Source organism: Muntiacus reevesi, chromosome 1, assembly GCF_963930625.1.
Source record: "Muntiacus reevesi chromosome 1, mMunRee1.1, whole genome shotgun sequence".
Lineage (NCBI taxonomy): Eukaryota > Metazoa > Chordata > Mammalia > Artiodactyla > Cervidae > Muntiacus > Muntiacus reevesi.
This window is the reverse complement of record NC_089249.1, coordinates 188,111,130-188,123,212: the sequence shown is the minus strand read 5'-3', so window position 1 is coordinate 188,123,212 and position 12,083 is coordinate 188,111,130. Positions and strand designations below refer to the sequence as shown.

General features: G+C 41.0%; 2 protein-coding genes across 2 annotated transcripts; both read right to left on the bottom strand.

Annotated features, from left to right (window-relative positions):
• LOC136155828 (olfactory receptor 7A17-like) lies at nt 1-948 on the bottom strand. The gene has a single exon (XM_065917979.1). It carries the CDS (start codon nt 946-948, stop codon nt 1-3), a length of 948 nt encoding a protein of 315 aa, XP_065774051.1.
• Nucleotides 949-7,852: 6,904 nt separating this feature from the next.
• LOC136155823 (olfactory receptor 7A17-like) lies at nt 7,853-10,930 on the bottom strand. The gene is made up of 2 exons (XM_065917967.1): nt 9,982-10,930; nt 7,853-8,037 (listed from the first exon to the last, which is right to left on the bottom strand). Exons 1-2 carry the CDS (start codon nt 10,928-10,930, stop codon nt 7,853-7,855), a joined length of 1,134 nt encoding a protein of 377 aa, XP_065774039.1.
• Between the last annotated feature and the right edge of the window lie 1,153 nt (nt 10,931-12,083).

Sequence of the window (12,083 nt, the reverse complement as noted above, 5' to 3'; positions counted from 1 at the left end):
CTAATATAATTGGTCTTTTATACTTGGCATCCAATACAACCTCTTTAGACCCTCTTTTATATCTCGGTTTCTCAGACTGTAGATGAAAGGGTTCAGCATGGGTGTGACCACAGTGTACATCACTGAGGCAATTGTACTTGAATGTGAGGTGTAGGTAGTCCCAGAGCTAAGGAACACTCCTAAGACTGTAAAATAAAATAGGAAGACAACTGAGAGGTGGGACACACAGGTGGAAAATGTTTTATGCTTCCCCTGAGCTGATGTGATTTTACATATGCAGGAAACTACTTTAGAATATGAGTAAAGGATACCAGCAAAAGGACCACCACCCACCAGGACAGCTGCAAAATACATCACTATGTTATTAAGAAAGTTGTCAGAACTGGCAAGTTGTACCAGCTGACTGAGTTCACAGAAAAAGTGGGGGATTTGCACAAGTGGACAGAAGGACAATCGCAACACCATTAAGCTGTGTAGCAAGGAAAACAAGGCAATCAGCATCCAGGATATCAGAACCAGCAGTCCACAGAGCAGGGGGCTCATGATGACCGTGTAGTGCAGGGGGTGGCAGATGGCCACATACTGATCGTAGGCCATCACACTAAGGAGAATGTCATCCAATACTGCAAACAGTATGTAAAAATACATCTGGGTGATGCAGTCTCCATAGGTGATACCTTTGCTCTTGTTCTGGATGTTCCACAGCATCTTTGGGATGGTGGTGGAGGTGAAACAGATGTCTACAAAGGCTAGGTTGGAGAGGAAGAAGTACATGGGGGTGTGGAGGTGGTAGTCTGAGCTGATGGCCAGGATGATGAGCAGGTTTCCAAACACAGTGATTAGGTACATGGAGAGGAAGAGCCCAAAGATGAGGAGTTGCAGTTCTTCTTCTTCTGAAAGTCCCAGAAGAAGAAATTCTGAAATTCGTGTATCATTCCCTGGTTCCATGAGGTGGAAGCACCTACCAGGAAAAAGGAAAATAATATGATTCGTTTGCACACAAGCTGGCATCATTCACATAGCTGAAATACTGCAATTTCTATTTAGCCCTCAAGTAACTGATCTTAATAGCTTATTTATAGAAAAGTTCTCTTCCAACGTATACTCCATTTCATCTCTGACAAAGAATTTTTGTCCCATTTTCATCACATTGGCAAAAAGCTCATCTATTCTAGAATTCTAATGAGGTATTTCTTCATTTATTTGAGAATTACATATTTAATGCTGACCCAGTAGCAATGCTGAAAAATAAATCTCTCACAATCCAAGGATGGTGAATGAGGATATTCAAATAAAATATGATAGAATATGTCTGAATGTCACAGATGCTATGAAGAAAACAAAACCAGGTATAAAGGAGAGAGTGGCAGGAGGTGTTATTTTCTCCTGAGTGTTCAAGGAAGAGCTTCAAACTAGGTGATGTTTGAAGATTCCTGAAGAAAGAGAGAAGCCTTTGTGATGTCAGAAGTGTGTGTCTTGCAGAGGGAGCTGCCACTGCTAAGAACTTGACAGAGATGCTAGTTCCACATGTTTAAGTGCAAACAAGGAAGCCAGTGGGGCGAAGGAATAAGTAGGAGAGGGAGTGATTAGAGATGGTGTCAAGGATGCTGAGGAACAAGGTGGCCTCCCTGCTACAGCTGAACCTTCAGCACATAGAGAATCCCTCCTTCCCTGCGGTTCCTTGCACTTTATGAATTTAGTTTAAAACCATCCTGTGAATTATACCAGGTTCCTTACTTAGTTCCATCTATTGACCAACTTCTGACCTCTGTATTATAAGTCATGTTAACATAAGAGTACAGATGCCTCTTCTTTAAGGTTTGGTCTCTCTTCACAAGGAACAGGCAAACACACACACATACACACGCACAATGCTTCTGGCTTGTGTTACTATCATAAACTGGTCACCCTGATTCACCCTCATTAGGCCATGAATGGTTACACATCAAGCTGGTCAGATCAAATTATTATCCTCCAAAAGAATGTATTATTTTTACCCAGAGGTTCCAGGATATTTTTTTTAATTTTTGTGTCTTTAGTTGAAGGATAATAACTTTACAGAATTTTCTCATTTTCTGTCACACCTCACCATGAATCAGCCACAGGTATACATATATCCCCTCCCTTCAGAACCCCCCTCCCATCTCCCATCCTATCCCACCATCGAATTCCAGTTTATAAACTTCCCATAGAATAATAAATTTGGGGTTCAACCTTGGTATGGCCAATTTCTTCTCAGTATTCAGAGAAGAATGAAAAGCATGAGAGAGAGAGAAACAAGAGAGAGAGAAATGAAATGAACATAGGCAAATTAAGAGGGAAAATATCCAAAAACTCAAATGAGCCTTGAGACAATGCAACAAAGAAAGTTTCCTTCCTTCATCAGTATTCCAACTCCAGTTGTGCATCTCCTTGATGCCCAGAAAAAAATAATAAAGAAAAATATATTTTTCCAAGGACATAAACAGGGATATACTCATGACGTGATATATCTTACAGTTTAAATATCCCTAGAGAATAAGCAAATGAAATAGAAACTACCAATTCAAAAGCAGAAATAAGTGAAATACAACAAAAGATGGATATATTTTATATCAAGATGCAGAATACTTCCTTTTCTTGAGGCGTTTTCCTACAGGCTTACTTCAGATCATAAATAAGATTATTAGACTTATTGTCTACTTTTACTGGAAGCCTTTTACACCTCCCAATCCTTCTAAAGGGGCTTCCTTAGTGGCTCATTGGCAAAGAATCCGCCTGCAATCCAGGAGGCCAAGGTTCAATCCCTGGGTCAGGAAGATCACCTGGAGTAGGAAATTGCAACCCATTCTAGTATTCTAGCCAGGAAAATTCCATGGACAGAGGAGCCCAGTGGGCTACAGTTCATGGGGTCACAAAAGGGTCAGACACAAACTAGAGACAAAACCACCACCACCTGTTCCTTCTAATTGAACTTCCTCTGTTACGATTTGTCAACATTGAGGAGTGGAGGGTTCACTTTATTTTTAGACCTAACTAGATACACTAATATTAGAAAAGCCAGAAATAACCACAGTGACCTCTGGCCTCTGGATATGCTAGATGGTCCTCAGTTGACCTCAGGTACATGCTCCTGGCTTCCGTCCTCTCTGAACCTCCCCTGAAATGTGTGCAGAGCTCTCACCTGCCTGCAGACTGAGAGAGAAGGCTCTCCCTGTAGAAGTCCAAATCCTTTCTAAATGATTAATAATGCAGACTGAATTTTTGTGCCTAAACAAGACAACAGGAAGGGATAAAATCAAGCATCGGCTCCCAGACAGATTCAGGGATCTGAATTAAGAACTAGGTCCTCACAAAACAAAGTGGCACAGGCGGAGGGGCTGCAGCAGAGGAGATATTTGCAGCTTCTTGTGTCAGCTCACAGGGCTTCTCCAGTGGCTCAGTGATAAAGAACCCACCTACAATGCAGGAGTTGCAGGAGATGGGGGCTTGATCCCTGAGTCAGGAAAATCCCCTGGGGGACTGCATGGAAACTCACTCCAGTATTCTTGCCTGGAGAATCCCATGGACAGAGTTGCACAGAGGGCTACAGTCCATGGGTCGAAAAGTGTTTGACAGGACTGAAGGGACTTAGCAAGCATGCACACATGTCAGCTAATTAGGCATATTTTCCTTTTGTTACTCCAGCCTCCAAGTACATGACTTCCCTTGGGGACACTGGGCTGGACACAATGCAGTTATTTTTCTATTAATTTTCTGTTACAAGATGATTGCATTATAAGTTGGCTGACTCAGCTTTTATCACTCCTCCCCCTTTAATTCTCCTGCTTTCAAAGCACTAAGACTCCCAGAATCTCATCACATCCCTGAGATCTAATTCTTCTTTAAACTATCACACTGAGGATTTGTCTTGATGAGTTCCCCTGGGTCTTCAAAGTTTTGATCTGTGGTAGAGAAAAAAACAAAGAACTATTATTTCCCTCTTGAGAACTGGAGACAACATTGCTCCTTCAGTGTAAAAGTGTGGGTATTATACTGCCTGGATTTATGCCAGTTTTTCCAAGCCAATTACAAGTTTCTCAGTTATATCAGAAGTCAACAGCTCCCCTTTAGTCTCTCATTATAAAATGTTTATAACTATAAGAAAAATATTTATATGTTGATATGATACATGAAAATCGCTCAGTCCTGTCTGACTGTTTACCCCACATTACCTATACAGTCCATGGAATTCTCCAGGCCAGAATCCTGGAGTAGGTAGCCATTCCCTTCTCCAGGGGATCTTCCCAACCCAGGGATCAAACAGAGTCTTCCACATTGCAGGCAGATTATTTACCAGCTGAGCCACAAGGGAAGCCCAGGATCCTGGAGTGGGTAGCCTATTTCTTCTCCAACGAATCTTCCCAACACAGGAATTGAACCAGTGTCTCCTGCATTACAGGCGGATTCTTTACTAACTGAGTTATCAGAGAAGCCTGATATGATATTAACATGACCATAAACCAGGCTTCCCAGGTAGTTCAGTGGTAAAGAATATGCCTGCCAATGCAGGAGATGTTAGAGATGCAGAATTGATTCCTGAATAGGGAATATTCCCCAGAGGAGGAAATGGCAACCCACTTGAGTATTCTTCCTTGGAGTATCCCATGGACAAAAGAGACTGGCAGGCTACAGTTCATGGGGCTGCAACCAGTTGGACACAACTGAGTGACTAACACATGACCATTAAACTATCTTAGCATGTTATAGTGATTGTCAGATTTAATTTTTAAATAGTGCGATTTTGAAGTAACACTTTTATGAACTCCATTCTCCATTGTCAGATTAGAATTCAGAAGGATTTTATGTTCTGCTTAAAAGTACAAACCAAGCAAGGACTGGAGTCTGGATTGAGGTCTTTTAGTTCTGGAACTCTGGCCCAGTGATTCTCAACCAGACACAATTTTGACACTGGAGATACTTGGCAATATCAGAAGGGATGCTACTGATCTCCTATGAACCACAGAACAGCACCCAATACAAATAATTCTCCTGCCCAAGACAGCGTAAGAATGTGAGAAATCCTGTCCAGACAAGAATATCTATAAATTCACTGTTCATACAAATCACCAAGGTCTGTGGTTCCATTGCAGATTTGGATTCCTCAGGTCTCTAGTGGTCCAGGGACTGTGTCTCTGATCATTTGAGCTAGAATATCAGATTCCAGTTCAAATTCTTTACACCCTGATAAAAAGGGAACTTCTTTAACATGACCACTGGTGGTACTTTGTTATTTGCCACTCCAAATAATCTTTTCAGATCCCGTTGTGTGTCTTCATGCTTAGACTATAGATAAAGGGGCTAAGCATGGGTGTGATCACAGTGAACATCACTTAGGTGATTGCACTTGACCCTGAGCAGAAGGGCATGATTAGCCACAGGGCTGAGGTATACTCAAAGCCTGTCCAATGAAACAAGGATACAAGTGAGGGGTGAGATGCACAGGTGGAAAGCATGTTGTACTTCCCCCAAGCTGATGGTGTTCCAGATAGAGAGGAACCTACCTTAGAGAAAATGATGCCAGGTAAGACATTTGTTGTTCTGTCACTCAGTTATATCTGACTCTTTGTGACCCCATGGACAGCAGCATGCCAGGCTTCCCTGTCCCTCACCATATCCTGGAGCTTGCTCAAACTCATGTCCATCAAGTCGGTGATGCCATCCAACCATCTCATCCCCTGTTGTCCCGTTCGCCTGCTGCATTCAATCTTTCCAACCATCAAAGTCTTTTTTAACAAGTCAGCTCTTTCCATCAGGTGGGCAAAATATTGGAGCTTGAGCTTCAGCATCAATACTTCCAGTGAAAATTCAGGATTGGTTTCTTTTAGTATTGACTTTTTTGATCTCCTTGTAGTCCAAGGGACTCTCAAGAGTCTTCTCCAACACCACAGTTCAGAAGTATCAAATCTTCAGTGCACAGACTTCTTTATGTTCCAACTCTCACATCCATACATGACTACTGGAAAAACCATAGCTTTGACTAGATGGACTTTTTTCAGCAAAGTCCCTGCTTTTTAATATACTGTCGAGATTTGTCAAAGCTTTTCTTCCAAAGAGCAAGTGTCTTTTAATTTCGTGACTGCAGTCACCATCTGCAGTGATTTTCTAGCTTAAGAAAATAGTTTCTTACTGTTTCCATTTTTTCCCCATCTCTTTCCCTTGAAGTGATGGAACCAGATGCCATGATCTTAGTTTTTTGAATGTTGAGTTCTAAGAATGCTTTTTCACTCTCCTCTTTCACTTTCATCACGAGGCTCTTTAGCTCCTCTTCACTTTCTGCCATAAAGGTGGTGTCATCTGCACTTCTGAGGTTATTGCTATTTTGCCTGGCAAACTTGATTCTAGCTTGTGCTTCATCCAACCTAGCATTTCTCATGAATGTATATTCTCATGAATATACTCTGCATCATAGTTAAATAAGAAGAGTGACCATATACAGCCCTGATGTACTCCTTTCCCAATTAGGAACCAGTCCAGTAAACCTGAAATATAACAGTTTCAAATTACATCATCATGTTATTAAGAAAGGTGTCACAATTGACTAGTTGGACCTATTATTTGCTTTTACAGGAAATGTACAGAATTCCAAGAAGATACAGAAGGACATTTGCAACACTGTTAATCTTTGTAACAGAGAATGTAGGGCACTCATGCACCAAACACCAGAACCAGCAATCCACAAAGTGTGTGTGTGTGGTGGGGGTGGGGTGGTTGGGGGATGTTCATGGGGACAGGGTAGTGCAGAGTTAGACAGATGGCCATGAAGTGGTCATAGGTCTTTGTGGTCAGTACAATGCTGCCCAAATCTACAAAGAGTAGGTAACAGTATATGCACAGGTTATGGTTTTGCTTTCTTTGGGATGGTGGTGAATGTGAAACATATCTTAAAAGAACAGATTGGAAAAGAAGAATTACATGGGTGTGTGGAGGTGGGAGTCAGAGATGGTGGCCAGGATAATGGGCAAGTTTCTAAGCACAGTGATATGGTCCATGGAGAGAAAATGTGCAAATATAAAGTGCTGCAGTTCTGATTTCTTTGATAAATGCAGAAGAAGAAATTTTGAAATCCGTGTATCATTTCCTGGTCTCATGTGGCCCTCATCAACTTGTTGATTTTTCTCTTTGATAATAGCTATTCTTCCTGTGGAAGGTGTGCCTCATTGCGATTTTGGTTTCTGTTTCTCTGAAGATTAATGATGTTAAGCCTCTTTTCATGGGTCTGTTGGCCATTTGTATGTCTTCCTTGGGAGAAAATGTCTATTGAGGGTCCTCTACCAATTTTTTATGGTTCTTTATTTATTTTTTGGATTGAGTTGCCTTAGTCTGATATATAGTTTAAGTTTTCTGTTTCTGCCTATCAACTTAATCTTTTGGGTACTTTCGCCTTCTCATTTCAAGTAGAAGAGAACACTTCAACTTTGCTTATAAGACAGTTCTGGGTGCTGAACTCCCTCAGCTGTTCTTTATCTGGGAGAGCCTTTATTTGTTCTTCATATGCGAATGATACCTTTGCTGGATGGAGGATTCTTGGCTAGCAGTTATTATATCACCATTGTTTGAGAATGACATTCCACTCTCTCTGGACTGTGGAGTCTCTGCTAAGGAATTTGTTGATAATCCAATGCAGCTATCTTTGCAGGGTGCTAACTTTTTTTTGTGACCCCATGGACAGCAGCATGCCAGACTTCCCTGTCCCTCACCATATCCTGGAGCGTGCTCAATATATATATATATATATATATATATATATATATATATATATATATATATATATATATATATATTAGTATATAAAAGCAGCATTCTTTCACTGACTTTATAAAAAAGTCTTTATTTATTTGCTGTATTTCTGACTGCCCCGAGTCCGCCTTGTTCTGCCGGGGCTTTCTCTGGTTGCGGAGGTGGGGACGCTACTCCTCACTGCGGTAGGAGGACTTCTCACCCGGCTGACATCTCTTGCCGCAGAGCGTGGGCTCCACACTGCAGGCTCAGCAATCGCGATGCCCCGGTTTCGTGACTCTGGGGCGTGTGGAATCTTTCACGACCAGGGATCAACCCAACACCTGTTCCCGCCTTGGCAGGCAGATTCTTACCTACTGACCCACCAGGAAAGTCTTTTCTTTCATTGACTTTTGACAGTTTTAATACGTGTGTGTTGGAGAAGGTCTTTTGCACTGAAACATTCATGTGTCCTATTATAGTACCTCTGTGGATGTGTGCATTCAGTTCCTTTCCCAGACTTGGGAAATTATCAGCTGTTATTTCTGTACATAATCTCTCTGTTCCTGTCTCCCTCTCTTCTGCTTTTGAGACACCCAGTATCCTTCTTACCTCTTCTAATAGAGTCAAAATTTGATTCTGTATTTTCACACTTCTGTGATTAAATCTGCTCTTTGGATCTCAGGGAAGACCTAACAGACTAAACTTCTCAACACACTAGATGAAGGAGACACAGGAGGGTCTCTCTCTAGGAAGACCCCACAAGGTCCTGCTCAGTTTCACAACTAACTGATAAAATATTAAAATTGAATTGAATTTAACATAATTGTAGTAGTCTCACTCTGCTTGTTTAAAGCATTTATTATGATATATTAAGATAACTGTCGTGACTACACTGCTATTCACCTTTATTTTATATAAAATATGAAACAAAAAAAGTGAAACAGTGTCTTTATTGGTATCCCTTTGAGATCATGTGGAGAGGGTGGAAGAATATGTATGCTTGCACAACAGGATTACAAGCTTTCCAGGGACTCATCCTTTAATTATGAGGATGATATATAATGGTTGATATAAATAGCATTCATTTTCTACCCTTTAGTGGTTTTGAGAAAATTCTGAGGAGTGGAAGAGATTTCATTTTGAGGAATGGAAGGAATCATATTTTGTGGAGACAGTGGAAATTTCAAACAGACACAAGACAATAATTTATTAAAAACCAAAACATGCCTACAGTCCTTCAGCTCAATTAATACACCTTGCAAATGAACATTGACAGTCCACATGTTAATGAATACATGAGCTGCTACATGCATCTTTCTCACAGATTTAATATCTGTCGCACCACACTTAGGTTTAACCCTACTCTAGGGCCTGAGTGCTCAGTTCCTCTGTCATGTCCTCCTCTTTGTGATCCTGTGGACCTCACCCGCCAGGCTCCTCTGTCCATGGGATTTTCCAGGTACGAATATTGCAGTGTTTTGCCATTTACTTCTCCAGAGGATCTTCCAGACCCAGGAATCAAACCTGCATCTCATCTCCTGCATTGGCAGGTGGATTCTTATAACTAGCATCATCTGGAAAGTCGACTCTAAAGCCATACTATATCTATTTATTTCTTTATAGGTAACTTCAGAGTAGATTCCACTTGGAGTTGTATTTTATTGCCAATGACTAATTGCTAATGACTGTGGTAGACCAAGTGAACACAAAGATATACAGACGACCAAAAACCTAGAGAGAAAAATACCCTTGACTAGTGAAAACAAGCACTGTGTTAAGTTTCAATTACCAAAGAGAGCATTAAGGGAGTGATATGTAAAGAACTATTTTCACAAAAGTCAGAAACCGTGGTCTCAGATTCGTTTGCCAGGAAGTAATTTCCCAACTTATGGGAATGGTACATCTCATGACTATTTCTTTCAGTCAAATAAAATGAAAAAATACTCAGTATGGCCTATTTTATTTTATAGGAAATAATTATTAAGAGATCCATGTAGACACCTGAAATAAATGTGTGTATTTTTCAAATATTTCACCTCCAAGATTGGAAATGTAATTTCGAGAGTAGGAAAATGAAAAAGGGAAAAATTAAGCATGTCAGAAATATCACAAAATACATAAATTGTATAAAATCAAAATCAAAATAGAAATGCCAAATAGAAGAGAGAAAGCTCTACTTCCACAATTTAATCAAAGACTGACAACATTGACCTGATGCTTTGAGTTCTGCTATCATGGTACCTAGGACAATAGGGCATTTTACAGTCACCTTTTCAAAGAGTGTTTTCAGACCCCTCTTTAAGTCTTTATTTCTCAGGCTGTAAATGAAGGGGTTCAGCATGGGTGTGACCACAGCGTACATCACTGAGGCTGTTGCACTTGAGTGTGAGCTGTGGGTAACAGCAGAGCTAAGGTACACTCCTAAACCCGTACAATAAAACAAGGAGACAACTGCGAGGTGAGATGCACAGGTGGAGAATGCTTTATACTTCCCCTGAGCTGATGACATTCCTTGTATGGAGGAAACTATCTTAGAGTAAGAGTAAAAGATACCAGTGAGGGGACCACCAGCCAGCAAGAAAGCTACAGAATACATCACCATGTTATTGAGAAGGGTGTCAGAACAGGCAAGTTGGATCATCTGATTGAGTTCACAGAAAAAGTGGGGGATTTCTAAGACTGTGCAGAAAGCCAGATGCAACACCATTAAGCTTTCTAACAAGGAATTCAGGACGCTGATGACCCAGGACACCAGTACCAACAGTCCGCAGAGCTGGGGGTTCATTATGACCGTGTAGTGCAGAGGGTGACAGATGGCCACGAAGCGGTCATAGGCCATCACGGTCAACAGTAAAATGTCTAGTACTACAAAGAGTGTGAAAAAATACACCTGGGTGATGCAGCCTTCAAATGTTATAAGTTTGCTCTGAGTCTCGATATTCCATAGCATCTTTGGGATGGTGGTGGAGGTGAAGCAGATGTCCACAAAGGACAGGTTGGAGAGGAAGAAGTACATGGGGGTGTGGAGTTGGGAGTCTGAGCTGACGGCCAGGATGATGAGCAGATTTCCAAACACTGTGATCAAGTACATGGTGAGGAAAGACCCAAATATGAGAGGCTGCAGATCTGGTTCCTCTGAAAATCCCAGAAGATGAAATTCGGAAACCCTTGTTAGGTTTTTTGGTTCCATTTGGTGAAGGAGACTACCAGGAAGGGGGCAAAATGACATGACTAATTTTCTCACAAACGTGCAGTACTCACATGGGTGAATTGCTGCCTTTTATATTTTGCCATCCTAGAATATTTTAAGAAAGCAAGGATTTTTGAAATTATCACTGGTATTTATGGTCACCAATCTATCAAATGACTTCCCCAATGGTTCAGATGGTAAAGTGTGTGCCTACAATGCGGGAGACCTAGGTTTAATCCCTGGGTCGGAAAGATCTCCTAGAGAAGGAAATGGCAATCTCCTCTGCAGTACTCTTGCCTGGAAAATCCTATGGACAGAGGAGCCTGGTAGGCTATAGTCCATGGGGTCAAAAAGAGTCAGACACGACTGAGAAATTTCACTTTCACTCTAAAGATATTAACTCCAAAATTTTGTTCATAGATTTTGTGCACTTTGGGGAACCACTTGAGTCATCTCTAACTAGCAAACTTGGGTAACTATCAGTGTTTCAACCAAGATGTCATGTATTCGAGTTTTAATGAAAAATTATTTCATGCATCTTAAAAATTTAAATTGAATAGTGACAAAGTCTCAATATTGTCATTGCAGGAAATGCAGCGTGCTGAAAACAAAAGCTCCTAAGATCCCGTTTTGGTGACAAAATATAAGCCAACAAAAATTATATAGCATGTCAGATGGTGGCAAATGATATGAAGAGAAAAAAAAGAGGTATGATGTAGAAAGTCAAAAGGGAGTATGATTTTTCATGTATATTTAGGTAAGGCCTGTGAACAAGGTGATATTTGAACAGAGATCTTAAGGATGACAGAACTAGGGCCATGAGCATACCTGGGACAGTGCATCTTGGCAAGGCAGCAGCTAATTTGAAGGTCCTGAGGAAGGTGCTTGTTTTAGATGCTCCAGTCCAGAAAAGGAAGCCAGTCTGGTGAGGGACATGAGCCGGAGGGAGAGTGAGGAGAGATGGTGTCAGAGGATGTTGAGGAACAAGGCAGTCTCCTTCCTGCTGCTGAAACTTCAAGTCACAAGGGGTCCTTCATCCATGTTTTTTACCTTCTTCACTTTGTGAAATTCAATATTAATAAAGCCGTCTGAGAGACAAATGATGGAAAATCCAAAACCAATTTCTAAAGAAAAGGTTATGATAGTTATAATT